We start from the raw sequence: 22,310 nt of genomic DNA, 5'->3' as shown, positions 1-22,310 counted from the left end.
GTGAGACCATTTTTCCCAACTGCTTAATTATTATATTGTTGAGATTAAATTGATACTATTTGTCTAAGAGATTTTGTCTCCTTTCATAGGCAACCCTAAATTTGCCATTTTCTTTAAACCAGAGAAGTAGCTAGTGACAAAATTATTTTTTATGTATATAGTATATGTTGGACCCTCTTGATTTCTTGGCATGTTTTTTATGAATTCCTTACTGAAATTTCTGACTCGGCCGCTACCACCCCTATACTTGTAATTCAAACAAAAACAGTGTCATTTTGTGTTCCCACGTCCCAAAGCGGGAAAAATGGAACACACCACAACGCCGGTCGTGTCCTATTGTTATCTTATGTTTTTGAATTTCAAAACCCAACGGCTCTTTGCACAGTGTAGTCAAGTAGCATAAGCCTTGGTTACCCACTACACCCACTACCCCATATCTCAAAAAAAAAACCATTAAAGTTGCAATCTTTTTCAGTTTTCAAGTCATTTTGAAAAGAAAAAAATGTTATTTTTACCTCATTAATAGTCTGAGTCTGTGTTAAATTCTTTTCCCTTCAAAGCGAAGCATTAGTTTTGGGTAGTTAACAAGAACTTTCTTTCTGCTTTAACTCTCTTTTGTTTCTATGTTGCATTGATATTTACACAAATATTTTTACTTAAAAGTAGTACTACTACTTGTTTTTGACTTCTCGAAAGTTGAAAGCTTTGTTGTCTAAAAATTTTCTTTATCTTTCTGCAAACAAGGATAGCTTGTTTTCTTGAACAGAATCTGAAGTTGGGTTTTTAAGAAAAAACAAGAAAATGGATGCTTCTGGAAAATGGGTGAAAGCTTTATAGGATTCAAGAAGTTTGAAAAAGAAGATCATGTAAGCTCAAATCTGCACTAAAAATTCAATCTTTTTACATGTACAGAGAGTTAACTGTTTGTGTACATTTTTTTTATAGGAGAAGGTGAGTGGAAAGAGCAAGAAATGGAAGCTGTGGAGGAGTTCATGGAAAGGATTTAAGCACAGAAATGGCGGTGTTGGGTCAGAAGGGTCAGATTCATCATCAGTGAATAATGATGCTTACACAGCTGCTGTAGCTACTGTGGTTAGAGCTTCTCCTAAAAGTTTGAAAGCAGTGATGGAAGAATGGGCTGCTATCAGGATTCAAACTGCCTTTCGTGGTTTCTTGGTATTCACTAATTGTACTCTCTTCATTCCTTCTTTCTTGTTCTATTTTGTGCTTAAGATTAGTGTAACCTGACTAAGTTCCCCACTTGTTTCATTTTGTATATGCTCCCCTCTTCCAATCAAAGTTCTATTATATCTCAAAAGCTGCTGGTCAAGTATTTATCTTTTCTCTTGGGTACGGGTCAACCTATGCTATAGGTAGAGGGGTCACTGGCACCCGTTAAGTTCGGCAAAAATTCATGTGTACATGTATATGTCTTGAGAAAATTGTGATAAATTAGTATTGAGTGCCCTATATGCAAAGCAAATTTTGGTTGAATCAAATCCTTTGAAATAGGCGGAAGATCTTGGTGCTGATGTTTGCTCCTGTATGATCTTGATCCACCACTCTTGTCAAGCTCAGCATGGAAATATCGACATGATGCTCCATAGTAACACTTGCCTCGGAGGAAGTCTTTACATTGTGGGAGATGACCTCTGTCCCTTCTCGTTTTGTCACCACCAAAAGTTAACCCGCGCCTAGAAGGTGACTTGCTTCTACTTCTGCGTCTCTTTGGAGAGATGCTGTATAGTTTAAGCATTGACAATTTTAAAATCATCCAAAACTACAGTAGAAATCAAATCAACAGAAGAGATATTGGGCAGAAACATAGGAAAAAGCAAATTAAAATGAGTACCTCCGAGAACGACACCGCCTCTCCTGTCTCTTCCGTGGACTCTTCCTCCTCCTATCATAAGGAGAGCGGCTTCTGCTCCAGCTTCTTCCTCTTTTTCCACGTCTCCGCTTATACCTTGGTGAATCATCAGAATCACTGTCACTTACTCCCTCCACGATTAAAGGATCTGGATTATTTAAAGGATTCTCATGCGCATGAAAATATTGGTACCACTCTCGAGAAATCGGTCCACAATCATGATAAATCCCAAAGCCAGGGGTATTCCTGATATGGAAGTGAGATATAATGGGAAAGAGAATCAAATGGAACTTACTGTGAGTCCAGTAATTGTTGCTGAAGGGCAGAAGCTTCCTGGTGATGATGCTACCGGGGAAATTCCCTCTTCAGCCGGAACTATGGGAATTCATCAGTTTGAAGATCATGTCTCTGATCAGATGCTCCTAAATGTGGATGAGAAACTTAAAGAGAACTTTGATTCGTCTGTTCCAGAGTCATCATCTGTCCAGCCATCATCAATGGTCACACCTGTCCAGCTTCCTCAATTTGCGTCTGCTAAGGAGTCATGCCCTTCAGTTGTACTCCAGATAGCACCCTTATCAGCTTCCTTTTCTTCACTTCCGCAGGCTTCAAGTACTGCATTTACTCAGCAGATGCCCAGAGATCACAACTTGCCCCCACCATTTAATTCTGCATATATGGAAAATGTTCCTCTGTATCAAGCTCCATTTCCTCATCAACCGTCTCCATTCTCTGTACCTGTGACCTCCAAATCCTGGTTCCGCCTCGACGGCTTAGAATCATGATTCATGATGGCCTTTTCCCTGAATAGTTGTGTTAAAGTCGCATGGTAGCTCTTAATTCACTGTTAAGAATGGAGTAGTGTATTAATTATTGATGTCCTGAGGTTAGAGTTAACTAGCAAAATGCTGATGAGAAATGAGGGAAATGCACTTTACTCTGAAGAACATATATATCATAATATACAGACTTGTTAAGTTAAACTAGCAGTATACTCAAAAATTTTCTGTCTTATCTTTTTTGCATAGTGAGCATGGATGAGAACTCTGTATATCCCAGCATGACTTCTTTTATTTAATAGTTTTCTAGTCTAGTGCATCAAATTCTGATTGTTTACAAAAATATACAGTACTTGATTCTCTCTGCTGATAAGATTGATACTTGTCTTGAAAAATGATATGATTGATCTGTTCTTTTTTGTATATAACTTTGTAAACAAGGGACTTTTAGTTGTGTTTATTCAAATTGATCTTGATTTGGTATTACTGAATGACAATTGTAGGCAAGAAGAGCATTAAGGGCCTTGAAAGGATTGGTAAGGCTTCAAGCACTTGTTAGGGGAACACAAGTAAGGAAGCAGGCTGCAGTGACTCTTAGGGGGTATGATAGCTGTAGTTCGGATACAAGCCCTTGCTAGAGCTCGTCGTGTCCGTATGTCTACAGAGGGGCAAGCTGTGCAGAAGAACAATATGACCAAAAGCCATGCTACTCGTTCTTCATCAAGCCCGAGTTCTGAACTTAGGAGTTTAGCTTCCTCTTCGTTCTGCGCATCAACAACGCCATTCACAATGTTGGCATCAGATAGGACTGAAGGTAGCAATAGTAGCCGACCAAATGACATGAGCCTAACTGAGTCAACGAAGGCCAAAAGAATCCTTAGACAGTCAAAGTCAATGAGTTTTTCGCCAAATTTGATGGATTGGAGAGGATTAGAACTATTTTCACCTTAAATTTACCATCGTCACAAAGTATTATTCCTTGTAAATTTTGTACCTAGTAAAAAATAGGCCTTTCTGATGAAGAGGGGATGCTGCAATGGGAGATGGGATGCTTCTATTTGGTATGTCCTTGAATTTTTTATTCCAACTTCTCTGCATCTGCTACTATAACTAGTGGCTGTCTACCCATATGAAATCTGCTCAAGAATAACAAATAGAAACAACTAAGTAGCACAAAGATAAACTGGTCAAGAAATGATAATAATGAAGGCTAACCTGAAGATAGGACCATATTGTTTGGCAGGGACAGAGAAGACATCAGGGCCATATTTAGCCATCAAAGGAAGGTGTCCTACAAGGGGAAAAGCTGGAGGACCTGGTACTTTTCTCACACGCCAATAAGGTCCATAGAAGTAGACCAACACACCAGCTACAAAGGCTAAGATAGTGCATATTGTTGAGACCAAAGATGGTGACTTTATTAGTACTTCTGCAGTGTTTTCTATTGATTGTAGAATGGTTTTACTTAGGAACTCCATATTTGTTTTTTGATGGAGAAGGAGATCAAATGGATGTTCAAGTATATATGAAACAAATACTATATATATATATATATATATATATATATATGTTTAGGAGAATCTTTAAATTAATGGGGTTGAGCCGGCCTTTTTTTTTTAATCTATGATCAAATCATGTCATGAGTTGTTGGTCTTTGTTCTTACTGATGGCTATGCTTAAATGGTGGTGTGACCTATAGGTCACGGGTTCGAGCTGCGGAAGCAGCCACTAATGCTTGCATTAGACTACGTCACACCCCTTTTGGTGTAGCTCTTCCTCATATCCTGCGTAAATGTGGGATGCCTTGTGCACCCGGCTGCCCTTTGTGGTTAGAGAAAATTTTTAGTATTCATTCAATATTAAGATTAAGCACCAGGAGAAAGGACCTTAGCTAGTAAATTCAGGTCACAGAAGTCAAAAATTGTTTATTTGGGATAAAGAGAATCAACAAACATGTTATGAAATTTAAATTCTCATTCTTGACTTCTTGGCTAATACAGCTCATCGGAAAAAAAATTCTACGTCCTTTACATTTCACTAAACATATGTGTACTCTTTGTTTGTCTGTGTCCCTGCAAAAGCTTCCCGTCCTTCCTCTCTTATCTCCCCCTCAGTCCCTCTGTCTTTCTCTCTTACATCTATTTTTTTGCTGGTGAGGTTGATCGTCTGGCAGCAGCTGCTGGAAATACAAGCTAAGGTGTACGTGGTGATAGGTGTTATTGAGAGAAACGGACATACACTATATAGCACAGTTCTTTTCTTCAACTCTCAAGGTTGCTACCTTGGGAAGCATTGGAAGATAATGCCAACGGGATTGGAGTGAGTTATCTGGGGTTCTGGGGATGGATCAACAATTCCAGTTTATGACACTCCACTTGGAAAAATAGGTGCTGCAATACGTTGGGAGAACAGAATGCCACCTCTAAGGACCGCGATGTATGCTAAAGGTCTGACATTTGCTGCTAATCTCTTAGGTTCTTCTGTTACTACAACTTCGAGTATCATGGCATTTAGGGACACTTTGAATTGGGAATAAGCTATCCTTTCTCTGTGTTGCCTTTAAGTTCCTTGCATTTGGTGATAAAATTTATCTATGAAAGCGGTTGCTTCATTTGGTGCTATTAAAGTAATGAACCCATATGGCTTCGAAGTTCTGGTGTAATCAGATATCGATGCATCTTCTTGTAAGAGAGTTCTGGCATAAATTTTCATCCATAATTCACTGTGCTTATTCATGCTGCAGTAATTTCTGATTATAATGTCTTCAAACTTATGAATTACTGGATACATTATAGGGAATTCTGCAAGACCTATTGTAGGGCGGTAAAGCAATTGTATTCTAATCTTATGCTTTGGCTCATGAAGCTGAATTTCAATCTCTATCCACAGGTCGAATGATACATCATAACTTTTGTAGATATGCCTTCTGGAACGATTGTCCTCATTTAATGACCTGTTTTGAGCCCCTTGGGCTTCGGTTCAATGGAAAAGGTAGTACAGTGTGGTAGGTACACGTCACGAGTTTGGAACCTAGTTGTTGCACCAAGTTTGGTATTTAAGTGAAGGGTAGAGGAATGGACCCGTTATCCTTAGAGTTTCAAGCTGAAATAGTGGATATTCTCGGTCATAAAAATATGGCCTTTTTTAGTCAACTTGAGTACGAATGGAAAGTTTGTTTAATAATGTAACTACGAGATGTATTGAGCCACTAATCTTGACCTTTTCAGGAAGGGGGGGAAGGGCGGGGGGAAGTGTTATTTTAAAATAGCATTACTGGGAATGGATTTTTTGGTTTATATCACTGTTGTATAACACTTGTTTGAGAAATGGATTTTACATGAGATGTCCCAGAAAAGCTAGTGAATGTTCATATAGGAATCTTTGTGGTGATTTTAAGAACAATATCAGGTTAAAATTGGGCAATGATAGGAGGATTAAGTTGTGGACTGCAGGTTAAAATTGGGCAATGATAGGAGGATTAAGTTGTGGACTGACAGGTGGGGTCAGATGAAGGGTTGCTGAAAGATCAGTTGCCAAATCTGTTTACTGTGGTTTTAAATAAAGACCATCAAATTGGTTATTGTTTCTCCAGATTTGGATGAAGTGTTTCTCCAGATTTGGAACTTTAATGATTGGGAAATTGAAAAGTAGGTCTCCTTTTGCAGAAGCTACAGTCAGCTGAAGGGAAAGAAGAGCTTGTTTCTTTTGTAAAACATAGATGTATACAAAATCTGTATTTCTGGGCGTTAGGAAATTTTGTAATCAACTTGACAGAAATTATGGACTTGTTAGACTCTCTTGATATGTAGTGAAGAAAAAGTCTTGAAATTTTGTATTTTCTAGAGTACCCTCTTGGTACGTTTTATTCATAAATTACTTCATTTCTTGAAATGAATATGCTCCTAATTGAACTTCCACAGAATTTCTAAGCTCTTTTATGTTGACAGGCATTGAAATATATTGTGCACCGACAGCTGATGATAGGGATGTGTGGCTGGCATCTATGGCGCACATTGCATTGGAGGGTGGTTTCTTTGTTTTATCGGCCCATCAGTGTTGTCGGAGGAAAGATTATCTACCTGCACCAGAATATGTTTTTTCCGGCATAGAAGAAGATCTTACACCGGATTCCATTGTTTGTGACGGCTGGCCGGACCACTCAATGAAATGGAGGGATTTGTCTTTGCTAATTTAGTGAGCTGTCTTATTTTGCATTCTCTAATTGAAATTAATTATGTGCCACGCATGGAATTGTCACACATCAGCTGTTGAAAAGTGATTTGCTCAACTCCTTTGTTAAAGTAGAAAAAAGGAAAACAAAAAAGAAGTCTTCTCGTCCTGAAAAAAAAGAAAAGTGAAGAATGAAAACAGGATTGGTGCTTGTTTTACTTGTCACCAAGCCTATGCCAACTTACTTCTCCACGTAGCATGTATGTGCTTCTCACGAATTGCTCTGCTTAATAACATTGGTTATGGATGAAATGTTTCTTCATTGTGAGACTATGAGGTAAATGTATCTTAGATATACATGTGTATGCCCCAGTATGCATATTGGTTATGCCCCGGCACATTGTTTCTTGTTGTGCATTTAGATCTCTGAGCTCTTGCAACACTATCTTTATGATGATCACTCTAATTAATCCTGTCAATTTGACTATTTTGTGGTCTCTAAAGCTTGGTCTACGTCAGACAGGATGTGTAGTCTGCATTTGCTCCTCTTTCTGTGTATATTTACTCGGATAACCAAGTGCAGATGACTGCAATTATACTCTGGTTTCCATATTCAATACGATAAATGAAAATAAAAAATTTCATTTGCCTTGACATACCTGTATTGAGCAGGTGTGACATGTTTGTTTATACTTTGTATGGATTCTTTAAAGCACACTAAAAATTACCAAACTGCATGTACTTGTACAGATTACTTTTACACACCTGTATCTATGTGTGTATCCGTAGCTGAATTCATTCAGCATGACTCAAGCGTGATTGACTTGCATTATTATATAAACATATTTTCTTGGATGGGGTCGATGGGTGATCAAGAAGGCCCATGGTCGAGGTAGGTGACCTCCATTGCCTAAGGTCCAGCCCAAGTGGTCGAGCCTACTTCATAATCTTTTTACATGCATTATTAGATATTCCATTTCTCCCCCTACACACCTGCACACATATTATCATACTCCAGCCTTCATTAACTATCAATTTGAACAGAATAGCTCGAGCCAAGTTTGATTTTGATGTGGTTGGGACCTGAAGTTGTTAGCTTGATCGTGAGGGATCAGCCGGTGAACCCTGTTAGTTTCACTTCTAGACCTAGTTAAGCAGATAGGTCTTCCAAATAACAAGGGTCAAATCTCTGTGTGGTGAAAAATTGCTGAAGCTTGTATACTAGTCCTTTATTCATGTACATTTCTTAAGACTTACCTATTGGCTAACTAAATAGTAAATACGTGAAACATGTTGATATTCAATTTTGGTCAAATCCAGCTTGTTGTCCGTCTTGCTCTTGATTCCTGATTCATTAGCTCGTTTCTGGAAATCTGTTCTGTACATTCATATAGCTTAGAGATATAATATATAGCTTGAATTTATTTTGAAATTAATCATATCTTACGATAACAAAATGTTACTTTAAACAATTTCAGTACTTTAAACTCATCAGACTCCCAATACCTTTTGGGATTGTCTGCACGAGACCAAAAAAATAATAATATCCGTGGATTGAAATTAGACTTTTCTCTCAATTTTCTTTCTACTGAGCTACGTGACTACAATTTTAAGTCCACGGTGTACAACTATAGCATTAATCTCGTGAAAACTAGTATTATTTACTGTATCACTTGTTTCTTGTTGAGATTGGTGGATGGGTGTAGAGTGGGAAGAAAACTAAAAGTCTTAAATAGAAGCAAATGGAAGAAAACAGTCTTGTAACAAATAAATAAATAAATAAGATGTTGGACTTAACTAGCGCAAACATATTATTAATATGGTGCGATATTATTCGTTTTGGGCAAAGCTTGTATGATTTCCCTAAAATACCTCACACCGTTAAGATTGTGAGGCCTTCTAGGAAAATCTTAACATGCTGTGAGGCCTTCTAGGAAAATCGTGCGGGTTTGGCCCAAAACAGATAATATCATACCATGTTAAGAGTATCTTTGAGCTGGTTGAACATATCAACTGGTATTAGATGTGAGGCTCGGTATGCACACAAAAGAAGTTAGTTGCTGGCTTCAGTTGCCATAAATACTCTAACGATGTGGGCGGCACACAATAAATCTTAGAAATTGACCCGTGGAACTCAGCTAGAGGGGAGACCCGTGGATCATGGTAGTGGACCATGTAGAACTTATTTCAAGGGGGAGATTGTTGGGTGTCCGAACAAAATTCCACATTGGTAGCTAAAAAAATTGGTAATCTACATATAAGGTGTATGAATCTCTTAATGGTGTGAGACCAACTTCGTATGTGCTTACCCAAAACGGACACTATCACACCATCTTAAGAGTGTTTTTAGACCGGTTAAACTCAGCACAAAGCTTTATACATCTCATTCTATCCTATGTATAAAATGCGTAATTTCCATCTTTCTTTTTTATATGAGCTAAAGTAATATACATTATAAAGATTTTAATACTACTATGATAATTTAATTTGTGATAACGTGCCGACAAGTGAAGATTCTAGATTGCATTTTAAACAGGGAATTGAGAGTGCAAAAGGTTAGAATATCACATGAATTCAGGCAGGCCCCTACCAATTAACCCTCAAATTTCTCTTTTTAACTTTACACACTGTCAAGTGTCAACTACCAAGAAAAATAAAGTGTCAACTGCACCTATTTTGCTAGCAAGTCCTTACAAATTGAAATCTTAGGGGCCCAATTAAACAAGTCCTTCTAATTTTCTAATTGCATGTACTGTCAATTTCTTACTCCACTGAATAGTAACTGAGAAAATCTTCTCAAAATATAGTTTTAGAATTGGTATAACGGTCCAAATGGCAGGCAAAACATTGGTAAAAGAAAATGAATCAGCCTAACTTTAGTGGTGTTCAATCACTTTCACTGACAAATGTTTTAGCTACCAAAACTAGAGTCGGAGACAAGATTTTAATCCTACGTATCTGAATTTTAAAATAACGACTTCAAATCAATTAGCGAATTTTTTTTAGTAGTATTTGGCATTTGCTCCAAATCAATTAATACAAGATATGGTTCGACCTTTGGGGAAGAAAAAATCCTGGTATATGGATAATGGAGCGCTTCCTCCTTTGATGAGTTTTACACGGCGAGAATTTAAGTTAGTTGATGTTCCAAAGCGGACACTAAACATTTGGTGAAAAATAAAAAAAATAAATTATTAGGAAAATGTATTTTTTGTACAAATTTATCACTTGACCATAATTAAGTACTACAAATTCTAAACTATTTTTATGATTGGTAAGATTAAATTCTACGTTTGATACAAACATCGAGTACAATTAATTTTTTTAATTATATACTTAATTGGGATACAATTGATTTGGCAAATTGCGTTCAGTTGAAGTAAGCTAAGACAAACATGAGACATATACATCGCAATATGTTTCTGTTTTTGTCCTTTTCTGGCCATAGAACTTCTACATTTTGGTCCATACCATGCAATAAAATAAATGTTTTGTTTACTATGGCTACAGAAATCCAATAAATAAATTTAGAAGAGAAGCAATGAATTATTAGACATGATGTATGCACATGACAATCATTCTATGAATTAAGACAACTTAACGTGAACCAAGCGAATTTTATATAATATAGTGTGCCAGCAACCGTTCCAAGGAATTAAATAAAGTCATTTTTTAAATCTTCTCTTTTAATTTGTAAATTATTAGTTGAATCTTGAAATCAATGAGCAATTCATTACAACTGGACCTTGGCAATGATCAAAGTCATTTTGGTCTAAATAATATACAAGACAGTCATTATAATTGCCATGGAAATATTAATACATCAACCCTAGCTGCCACCCCAGAAACAAGTCATTTTAATTGGTGTATTCCTTGCATAATGATCTGCATTTTTATTTTTAAATCTACTTGATTTTTTTTTTGTGTGTACAATACTATGTTAATGCTAATATTTTTGTAAGAATTTTTTTGAAGAATACATTCACTAGCAAATAGCTATACTAATGCCATGGAGGTTAATATTTTTATCATATTATTTTTCCTTAGAGTTGAGTCTTGCCTAGAGTTTATCTAAAACAGCCTTTCTACCTTAAGATAGGAGTAAAGTATGCATATTTAATTTTACAATTATGGACGGTGCTTTAACCAATTCTGGATATAATAGAGGATCTTTTTTACTTTACCCTGCACCAGAAACTATTTATATTCGGTAGCCGAAAAAGTGCATAAAATTTATATTTTTTGTATATAACATACACAATGTATATATATATATATATATATATATATATATATATATATATATATATATATATATATATATATATATATTTTGACTATTATTTTGAATGTAGCTATACAATATCATTTTTCCTATGGCGGTATTTGACTATTTAAGCGTTTGAAGGGTTCCATATTTTATATCTGAAGATGATATTTTAAAGGCAGATAATATAGTTAAAATACAATTTTGAAAGAAAAAAAAGACAATTTTGATCAGTTGATTGGTTGGTCAATGCCAACCAGAGAAAACGGTGATGAAATAAAAATAAAATATTTAGTTTTTTTTTTGTTTCATTTTAGTGTACCAAAAGAAATCATTGCCATCTTCTCTTTTTATTTTTATTTTTCATCAATAGGATAGGAATAATTGCTTGTGGTCTTGCCAGCTCTATAACACTATATCACATGCCTTTATTCCTAGTACTAGATGGCATACCCGTGCGATGCGCGAACTCAATTATTGCTTTTTTTTTTTTTGGAAAAATAATATTGTATAGTCACTATCAAAATATTAACCCAAAAATGTATTTCTTTGTATATATATTTTGTGTGTGTATATATATAATTATATATATGTTATACACAAACACTATACACTTTTTCGGCCATCGAATATAATTCTGGCGCGAGCTAAAACTTAAAAGCCCCTCATTTTTCTTGTTTTCTTCCTTTTAATATTTCTTGATCTATTACTAATTACACATTTATTCGTCTTTAAGGAAAGAAGATAGAAAATAGGTTTTTGTGTGATAACATATAGAATATAATCATGTTTACCTATATTGTTTTTTATGTGTTGCGTTACGTACATTTTTAATCTTTCTGAAATCGTATTTTCACAATTACTTTATAATATTTGTCGAAGTCCGACACTTTATTATAACAAAGATTATACAATACTTCAAGTACAAGTTAGAGTATTTTTACAAAAGTTCTACACTTTTTAATTTAAACAAATACTTCCATGCCACCAAACTTAAAATTGATTTAAAAAAATGACTAAAAAGTTAGTTGAAAAATAAGTTGAGATGTGCTCTTTCAGTATTTTCAATTGTGTTAATATATTGCTTTACTTTTTTTATTATACAAATTTGAATAACAAAATATATTCATTTATTGCCAAATAGATGATGCAAAAATATTTTTTTGGTTCTTTGAAATAATAATCGTGATTTTTGAATTATTGAAAAAATAATAATAACTAAATTTGTATTTTATTCTAGAGACATATTTGGATAATTCATTAAAAATAAATACAATTTTCAATCACACATTTTTTCGAGTTTCATTTGATGTGATTGAGATATCGATTCTCTAGGGTGTAGTACTACTTTCTTTACTATAATTATTTGTTGAGCATTTTCTGAAAATAATTAATTTTTTATTTATGTATTTTTGAAATTTATATAATTGTAGAATTCTTTATTAAAAACAGAGGAAGTACCCGATTAGCTTTGGTCATAGAAGAAGAAGTACAATCACACATAAATGATACTTCTCATGCTGCCTAATATATAGTAAAGAAAAAAAATACCAAATTAGATTATTCTCAAATAATGTTTTATAATGGGAATTATTTTTATATAATTTAAATAAATTTCAATATCCTTTAATAAAAATGGTACTTGAAACTATATTTTATTCTTAAATATATTTTTTTCCTGATTTATAAAGTGTCCAATTGAAATTACAATTTAATGAGAATTTAAAATGATATCAATTGATATTAATATAAGAACATTTTAATAAAAATATACATAAATCATCGCCACGTTTTAAAAAAATATTATTTACCAAAAATATTTAGTAAATAAAACAAATGAAATAATTTTTCTTAAGAAGATAATAGAATTTTATATATAAATGTATGTTACCATAAAATATTTTTATCAAATGAACGTTTAAATTATAAATTGCCTAACAGATAAATCTTTTAGTTAAAAATACTTATTGAAAAAATATTTTTAAACCGTGAAAGTGATAATAGAGAAATAATCTAGTTTCAAACAAATCAAAAAGTAAAAGTAGTCAAGTAATGCATTTAAAGAAGCAAGTTAAGGTTGAGTGGGAAGTGGGGTCCACTAATTCAATAGATTAAGGCCACGTTGATTTTGTTTTCTTCGGTCATTAGGAATCCAAAGGCTGTAACCAAGCTTTTAAGCCTACTGTACAAGCAAACAATGCAGTTATATTTTTGAATGACCATAATGCCCTTGGTCGATCTCCTCCTCTCCCTTCTATATAATATATAATATATATAAACTAGATGTTCTGCACGGGCCAACGACCGACGCTTCAACAACAGAATCCTAGAATACGTGATCAACTTTATTAATTAACACCAAATGTTATGTAGTAAGTTATATACATCTTGTAAGTTAGTCAAAAAGTTAACAGGTGCAGACATTTGCCTTCTCGTGTGTATATCGCCGATGCATCTTCAAATCTGTATTTGCATTCTCGTGTGTATATTGCAACTTCAGAACATCAGTAGTTTGTTTCTTCTAGCTTGCCCGTAGTATTCAAGCAGGTACTGCGTTCGAACATCCTTGTGTTCCTATCTTCGTTCCGAAAACTGCTGGTAGCGCCTCTTGGATCACCAGGCATGATTCCATTTAACTACAAACATAGATAAAATACTTGCATTGTTGAGTAGCTATGGGACAATGCAAAGAGAAACTTATGTATTCTGAGTTACTGGAGTAAAGTTAAAATTTATTACATAAGGTATAACTTTTTGTCAGACAATAATTGTGCAATGTTGTTCAAATAAAACCAATAACTATGGAGAGGAGGGCTAGAAGTAAAGAGCCTATATACATTTCCATATAAGTTCAATTGACAGTTATGTGAAGGAGGGCTTAAGGTTAAAAGCTTATAGCAAGAGCTGACAGAGTAGTTGCCATCATTATCCTTTTTCCGGATCATTCTGTTAAATTCTGTTGTAGGAAGAGGAATTGCATAAAATCTGCAACATTTTATCAGCAATGCACAAAATGTCTTCATCAGTTATCCAGTAACTTAGTTTACATAGATAGATAAGTTTAGTAGAAACATAGTTTTAGTGAGTATTACTATATATTGTCAGCATATCCATGTCTCTGTTAAATGTCATAGAACTTTCTTATTTGATGCACAAATATTGATGCTTTCTCAACAAAAGAAAAAGTACGCACAGATTGTTCATACTTCTGTTCACGACCAAGGCAACAACTGCACATAAAAAGTTTTATAGCAAGTAGTACTATATGTTGTCAGTGTAACCATGCTTCTTGTTAAATATTATAGAAGGTTATTATTTGATAAATAAATATTGATGATAAGTATTCATTCTCAACAAAATAAAAAGTATGGTCAGATTATTCATACTTCTGTTTATGATCAAGGTAAAAGCCGCACATAAACATGAAAAATTAGTAAGTTTGCCAGAACCAAGTTGGTACTCAGATGAATAAGTTAATAACAAGACTGATCAATATAGGCGATATTACTACCTACATGTATCTGTATATGTTGCAATATAGGCAACAATACTACCTACAATGTAAGTGCTACATAAGAAGAAAAGGGAAAAAACATCATTCGGTGTGTATGAGTAATGCTAAGTGCACAGGTATTGATGTTAGATGTATTTGATTTGGATTAATGAAGTTCACTTAGATAACACATCAAAAATGTATTAGAAGAAAAGAATCCACAATCCATGAGATACTGTAATTATAGAGTACCAGGCATTAAAAAGGTATACATATGCAACATCCTATAAAGAAATGAATGAGTCCCTTTTTAAAATACAAAAAGAGCATCAAACTTGACATGCATAGTGCCTTCCAGATGAAAGTATCACAGAACCATCGAAGACAAATTGATGTTCTCCATATGGATATCCTAAAACGCCGGTCCATCAAATTAACCTTAAGCATTATAATTCAACACCACAAACATCCTAACTTTCACTTCTTTCATTTCATTTAAATATGCAATCAACTTGGCTTTGTCTTGACGATTGGCTGAAGCGAGGGTGGCCGAAGCCACGACCTTTGCTTTTCTTAACTTTCTTCTTAGGATTTCCTGTTGTGCAAGGGGAGATTGTTGAATAAATCTTATACTATGTACCTAAACTTCAATAGGACCATCACAATCTAACAACGGGGAAAAAAGGCTTCACATTAACACACCATCACAATTACTAAATGGCAACAGTAACATAATAAATTACTGTACCCCTTTTGCTTTCACGAACAAAGAATTGTTTTAAAGTTCATCGTGACTTACTTGAAAGAGTATCTTTTTGTCGATTACTTCTCTTTGACGCTCATATTTCCAACTTCCTCTTTATAATACGTTTATGTGAACAAACGACCATAGGCTGGGTTTGGTGTCTTTCTTGGAGCTTTCTCTTGTTCCATCCTATCAAACATCAGTTAGGAGGTAGATATTAGTGGAGGCATCACCTTCCACGTACACTTTCAAAGAGACCGAAGAAATTTTAAATCACTAACATGAAAACATTTGTCTCAAAGACAACAATAACGATGAAAAGTAAATATACAAAGTATTTCAATAAAAAAAGTTCATCATTTTTTAGATTCGACGTAGAAAAGCGTAAATAAAGAAGCTCATAAAAAAAGAAGAACTTCGTCAAAAGAGAAACAGAATAGTGAAAGCAAATGCTCAAAGGAATGAGTAAGCACACAATAATATAAGATGGACAAGGCATATCATCAAATACCATATGCACATAGTCTACTTCAATATTTTTTGTTACTTTATCACGATATAGGAAAGATTGGCTCCTTTAGTGCAATCAATTTTAGCCAAATTTATCTTCTTTGTCTGCATTGTTTCGCTTTCTAATTATCTGATTGGCTTAGGTATCCAAATGACTAAAACGAATTGGGGCATCTATTCCGTGAATTGTTACAGCGGAGAATCTATAATTCAAGTTTTTTTTGTGAAGTGCCATCTTCCACAACAGAAAGATTTTTTTTATAGTTCTATAAAAATTAACCCAAAATTAGAGGGGGGAAAAGTACCTTGAAAACTATAACCTAGATATATATCTTGTGAAATAGAGATAGAGAAGAAAAGCAGAAAAAAAAACATAACAAACAATGAAAAAGAAAAGAAGCACCTTAGGATGAAGAAGTATGTAAACTCAGAAAAATTAGGTTATGGAGAGAAAGATACGGATAATGCAAAGATGTATCTATGACCCAAGTGGAAAATTTACCCATGTATCCCTCAATATATGCAAACTACCCTTGCTCGACCAACTTCTAGGCTCGTATACGGGCCAACATTGTAATCTTAATATTGTTGTTTGTCGGTGCTCAATTAATTTTTTGATAAATAAATCGATCATTGTTATATCCATTTAATAACTGATAGAGAATGATATTGGGGATCACAATTTACAATTAATTTATTTTAATAATTTACAAAATATTAAACTATAAATTATAACCTGCTTAAGTTGCTCCAATTATTAACATAAAAAAACTATGTGCTATAATACTCATTTTAACATCAATGTCAAATATAAACATTAAATTGTAAAATTGATTGAATGGTATTATTTCCCCACTATATTTGAATTTTTAACAAGATAATACATTAAAGGTACAAGTGTAATTTATATTAACAATTTTTCTACAATAAAAAACTTATCGATTTATTTGTAAACTACTTTTGAATACATCCAATTTGGTCTTCCAAGTGTTTCAATAGTAAGAACAATCAGTTACCTAACGAAAGTTAAAACGAACAACATCATCCTTTACAATACGACAAAAGTTGAATTTTTTTTTTTATGATTTTACTTTATGTCTTGTATACAACAAAATCAAAAGAAATTTTTAGTACAGTCAACAAAGAGAACTTCACTTGCATCCCTAAAGAGGCAACTTACTACTTCAAACAAAGAGAACCAACTGCATTAAACAAGTATTAACATGATATAAATTGTAGTAATTCAATATAGTAGTTCAAATTATATTTTATTATAACTCGTTTAAAATGATGTTACTGGTGATAAGATAATAAATATCTGATAGAAGTCTATATAAATTATAGGGATTTTAATTTTTTTCTTATTAAGGATATACGAGAAATGTTTTTATTTTTTCTATAGATTTATCATATGTTAATTTTTATAAAGAAATAATATAAAATATTTTAAGACAATTTATAGATTGTTGAAAACTTATCATGGAAGAATGGAGTTAAAACCATATAAATCAAATTTTCACATCAATTAAGTACATAAGAGATAACCTCCTAGAACATATGAACAAAGATCATCACTTAAATTAACTTTTAAGGTTTAACAAACTATAGTTTTTAAAATTACTTTAGAATATTAAACTTTTAGGTTTGAAATCGCCTTCAAATAGTGTGAATACATGAAAACCTTTTAATTTTATTTTTTTAAATTGTGTTAAAATAGTATGGGTAAATATGAAAACCTTTATTATTTGACTCACAAAACTTCAAAAATAACCCAAAATTATATTCATGTCCAAACACAATTCTAAATTTCAAATACCATTTTCACTTGAAAAATCTTTTCACCCTATTTTGGAATTTTACAATTCTTACGTCCAAACGTCCACTTACTATTTATCCAAACTAAAAAGGTCTATAGCTCCCCCCCCCCCCCCAACACCCAAATAAATAATTATTTTAATAGCGAGAAATTCTTGAGGGCTAACGGCGGATGGCTCAAATGGGGCTAGCATAACAGGCAGAGGTCGAGCCCGAAGTTTAACTTTATGGGTTCCGAATCTTAGTATGACGACTATAAGTTCTAAATTTAGTATGTGTATAAATTCAATAAATTTATGAATAATGCATTATTAAAGCAAAAGTTACTGGTTTAGCCGAAACCATAGTCGGGCTTCTACACTAGGCTTTTGTTCATAGCAGGATTCGAAGACATGACATACACTCACCCTACACATCACGCGTTGGCTACGTTGCTCAGACTCTTTAAATGCTGCCGGCTACATACATGTCAGATCCTTCAACAGTATACATTTTGGAGCATCCGACACAATTTCGGCAACATATTTGTAGAGTTCGAGCAACATAGATGTTATGCTCTTATCACTAAACCAAAACTTTGGAACAACTACAAAAAAAAAAGAAGAAGAAGATATAGATATCTAACTCAAAACCAAGAGGATAAATGAGCATGTTGATAAAAGAGACTAAAGATGAAAAAGTCATAGTATTAAAGATGAAAATTGTTCACAAGATAGTAATATACTTATCCAATTCAAAAAAAGATAGTAATATACTTATGGCATCTCTATAATCAAAAGAAGAGTAGCAAAAATTTGTACAGTTTTATGTCATGCAAAGGGGCAAACGACAAAATTGTAATGAGATTGGATGTTTAGCTATAGTTTGAGACAAAAACAGCAGAAAATATTTTCATGTAAACAATGTAGTATCAAATTGCAGAAGGAGAGTGATTTGTTTCTTCAATCTGCTCCTTGTAAGACAGCAAAAGCCTCATTGATCACCCTTTCAGCATCATTAGAAGGCATATTCTGTTGGCTCCAATTCTTAGTTGGACTCGAAAAGCATTGAGTTGGTGTTTTCCTCGAAGCAGAAGACACGATATGGTCGCGAAGATCCTTGATCATTTTGTACCTCTCTATCTCATCTTCACAATCTTTTTTCCAAACCTGAGAAGAGAACTCGAAAATTCCTCCGTTTTCAAGAAAGTTGAACCTCTCCTGCTCGAACGTGTCCACGTTCTCTTTCCCTCCCGCGGTGAATTCCCATTCTATGCCATCTGAAGTTTCCCTCTCTATGGAAATACTTTGTCTTGGAAATTTCTCTGAAATGGACTTCCTCCCTTTACTTTTGTCAGAAACCGAAAATCTCTTAGGATCATTCTCAAGGGTACTTCCCCATTGATAGCTTTTCGTGTTATCATCCATGTTTAATTCAATTGAATGTAGATCACTATCAGCTGAATCATCATCATCATCTTCTTTATTTACTACTTTCCCATTTCCCTTCTCTTTATCTTGGTAATAACATGTGGTTGGAAGTGTTTCTCTCAAATGTTTTTCGAGTTGCTTGATTCTTTCATAATTAGGAGAGTCATCACCACCTTGTTCTTGTCCCTTTTTGGATCTCAAGTAAGCCTCAAGCTCATTCCTTAGCTTATCGACAACTGCATTTTTCTCTTCGAATTGATACTTTGCTTCTGATAGCTTCATTTGAACTCTTTCCTCGCGTAAAACGTCAGCTAGTTGAAGCATTTCCCTTTCCTTCTCAACTTCCTCGCAAACTTTAGCTGATTGTCTCTTCAATTCTTCTACCTCAGCTCTATCTTCTCCAATACCTCTAGCTAATTCATCGCATACTTGCTCCAATATCTCTCGTGCCCTCTTTTCGCCTTCAAGCTCTTTGACAGCCTTTGACAGACAAATTTTCGTATCAGCCAACTCCTTACCGAGCTTCTTGTTTATTCTCTCGGTTTGCTTCCTCAGCTTCTTCTCTATCTTGAGCTCCTTTGCTATAGATGTAATGGCAGTGTGAATCTTGTCTTGCTCTTTTAACTTCCAAGCCGCCTTTTCTTCTTCAAATTGCTTCAAAAGGACATCAACTTCGCCGTTGTTATATCTTTGTTCGTGAATCAATTTAGTCACCTGAATACACGCACGATCAAGCTCAGCTTTTATAGCCGAGAAAAGAGATAAGCACGTTGATTGATGCTCAGTAAGTCCCCATACGCGATTCAAAACTTTCAGCAGTTCCTTAGACGCGGAGAGGCCATTCCTTACATCCTTTAACCGATGTTTGTTTACTGTCTGTGCATGATTTTGTTGTGTCTGATCAACCTGCATAGCCGGCAGATGTATAATATATGTATAACTGTGTATAATCAATATGTAATCTACGTATACCGACTAGAAAAAGTAAATATTTGAAGCAGAGTAGCTAAAGAAAAGCACCAGAAAATGGAGGGCAAAAACTTAGGTTAGCCTAAAACAAGAATATTTTTGTGACTATATATTAGTACCATTTTGCAGATGTAGAAAACAAGTAGCCTATGACAAACAAAGTTTACAACCTACTATATCAATTCAATGTTGGAAAACAAACATATGACATGTTGAATCTGATGGTACCTGAAACAGGACCAACTTGCATTATTGGTCCCTTTCAAGGATAATGAAACATTTGTCCATTTCCTAAAATAAAACTTTGAAGAAGCCAAGGGACATATCCAAGTGCCATTTATGTCATTCATTATGATAAAACTTTGAATGGCTCTTCTTACCTTGCTATTTCAAAGAGTAGGGTAAGGATCAGACACTGTTTTGTTTTTACTTTCAGAAAAATCTATGATAACAAACAACAATTATTATGCCTCAACTCTAAACAAGTTAGGATTTGACTATGTGGATCCTGGAGTGTGTGTTGCTTCATTTAAGTTCATCTCTGTCCAATATTATAAAAAGTAAAAAAAAAAAAAAAACTAAAGCCGAATGACAAAACTACAACTATAACAACAACAAACCCAATGAAATCTCACAAGTGAGATCTGGGGAGGGTATTATGTCATAGACCTTACTCCTATCCTACGAGAATAGAAAAACTGTTTTCGATAGACCATCGGCTCAGAAACGCTAACAAAACTAATAGACCTCAAGTAAATATAGTAACATGACTAGAACTTAATCTCAGTTAGTTGCAGCAGCCAATAACAGCAACAACCCCTCCAAGAAAAAGAAAAGAACACAAGAGTAGAATTATCCAAAATATTTTTAAGTTACTGCCATAGAATAAGTCAGAAACAGTGTATCCAACTAAAATAGATTATTTCATTAAATAATACTAATAATAGGAAAATGGTACCTCAATTAAGCAACCATTTTGGAGAGTGAAATCAGTCTGCAAAAGTTTCTGAGAACCAATTGAAGTTCTTCTTCTATGACTTCCCACTTTAGATCTCTCCATTCTCTGCCAAAATTCACCATCAATTTTATAAACAACATTAGCAAAAACTCATACACATAAATTTGTCCCCTGGAATGACTAAGAAAAAAAGAAGCCAATTTTTTTCAAGAAAATTAGAACCCCACCTCAGAAACAGGACTATGAGATAATTGGAAAGCAACAGAATCAAATTTGGATGATGACTTAGCAACCCTTTCCACTTCATCAAAATTCACCTCTTCCTTTTTATTAGGTGTAAGAACACCATTAATTTCCCACAAAGTAGCACCAAGTTTTCTTGCTGAAACTGAAAATATTTCTTGCCCTTTTTCACAACCAATACCTTTTGCTGCTGTTGTTTGCTGCTGCAGAATCTTGAATGACTTACTATTACTATCATTTTGTAATGATGGTGATCTTGAATTATTCATTTTCCACATTGGTACTGGTGTACTTGACCCTCCTTTTTTCCCAACTAATATTGCCCTTTTTAATCTATAACTTTGTATTATCGAAGATGAACTTGATGTTGATCCTCCCCTTTTTCTCACCTTATTGTTGCATTTTCCTCCACTTCTTCCATCTCCATACAAATTTTGCCTAAGCATTTCTTTTTTTGGCCAAAAAAAAATATATTAATGAATTATATTGGCACCTAGTTTTTCAATCAAAGCCAAAGAATGACTTTGTTGGGATAGGAACAATATTTTTATAGATCTAAAGGTGTAAATATACCTTCAACAAGTTGGCAAATTTGTTCCCTTTTGTACTTTGAACTACTATATGTCTGTTGAATATTTTCTTGGGAATGAAAATTAAGAACTTTTATCAGTCAAAAAGATAGAAATTTGAAGAAGTTGAAGAAGATCCAAGAAAAGAGAAAAAAAAAAAAGAATTTAGAAGGTACAACTTTAAACTTTAGTGTAATTTGAAGATACTAAGGAAATATGAAATAGTAGTAGTAGTACTAAATGATTGCCATGCAAATTAGAGCCCCCCCCCCCCTCTTAAAGTTTTGTTTGGCCTTTGGTTTCAAACTTCCAAAGAGGGAAAAAAGAGACATGAAATAAAGAAAGAGAGATGTAAGAAAACTGTCAAAGAGGAAAAACACAAAGGCAAAGACTTGATGTTGAAGACTTCTTTTCTTGGAAAAGTGAAGAGAGAGTTTGAGGAGTGAATGCTGTTTTCTTTCCATGAAAAAGGAGAACAGTTTTGTAAGGGGGGGGAGAAGGGGGGTGTGTTTT

The 22,310-nt window shown here is 34.1% G+C and overlaps 1 protein-coding gene, 1 long non-coding RNA gene and 1 pseudogene across 3 annotated transcripts; 1 reads left to right on the top strand and 2 right to left on the bottom strand.

The window, feature by feature from the left end:
• Positions 1–786: 786 nt before the first annotated feature.
• On the top strand, positions 787–7,147 carry LOC104219725 (protein IQ-DOMAIN 6-like; annotated as a pseudogene).
• Positions 7,148–13,410: 6,263 nt separating this feature from the next.
• LOC104219726 (uncharacterized) lies at positions 13,411–16,321 on the bottom strand. The gene is made up of 3 exons (XR_709359.2): positions 16,238–16,321; positions 15,379–15,513; positions 13,411–13,722 (listed from the first exon to the last, which is right to left on the bottom strand). It is a non-coding gene; the product is annotated as an uncharacterized lncRNA (long non-coding RNA).
• A 2,060-nt stretch (positions 16,322–18,381) lies between these two features.
• LOC104219727 (uncharacterized) lies at positions 18,382–22,070 on the bottom strand. 2 transcript variants are annotated; one of them, XM_009770448.2, is made up of 4 exons: positions 21,802–22,070; positions 21,213–21,676; positions 20,986–21,090; positions 18,382–19,964 (listed from the first exon to the last, which is right to left on the bottom strand). In XM_009770448.2, exons 2-4 carry the CDS (start codon positions 21,672–21,674, stop codon positions 18,591–18,593), a joined length of 1,941 nt encoding a protein of 646 aa, XP_009768750.1. In that variant the 5' UTR covers positions 21,675–21,676; positions 21,802–22,070; the 3' UTR covers positions 18,382–18,590. The 2 variants fall into 2 exon arrangements, with proteins under 2 accessions (XP_009768750.1, XP_070019132.1); XM_070163031.1 differs by having other exon boundaries at positions 21,213–22,070.
• Positions 22,071–22,310: the final 240 nt, after the last annotated feature.

Source organism: Nicotiana sylvestris, chromosome 11 (genome assembly GCF_000393655.2).
Source record: "Nicotiana sylvestris chromosome 11, ASM39365v2, whole genome shotgun sequence".
NCBI lineage: Eukaryota > Viridiplantae > Streptophyta > Magnoliopsida > Solanales > Solanaceae > Nicotiana > Nicotiana sylvestris.
This window is presented reverse-complemented; position numbering and strand designations above follow the sequence as displayed.

What these genes read in the sequence shown, in the direction of transcription:
- LOC104219727 (XM_070163031.1), bottom strand. Translation starts at nt 21,674, where the DNA reads ATGCTTAGGCAAAATTTGTATGGAGATGGAAGAAGTGGAGGAAAATGC. An exon ending in CTCATAGTCCTGTTTCTGAG is followed by an intron (nt 21,091 to 21,212) that starts GTGGGGTTCTAA and finishes GAATTTTGGCAG; the next exon opens with AGAATGGAGAGATCTAAAGT. An exon ending in AAAATGGTTGCTTAATTGAG is followed by an intron (nt 19,965 to 20,985) that starts GTACCATTTTCC and finishes CCGGCTATGCAG; the next exon opens with GTTGATCAGACACAACAAAA.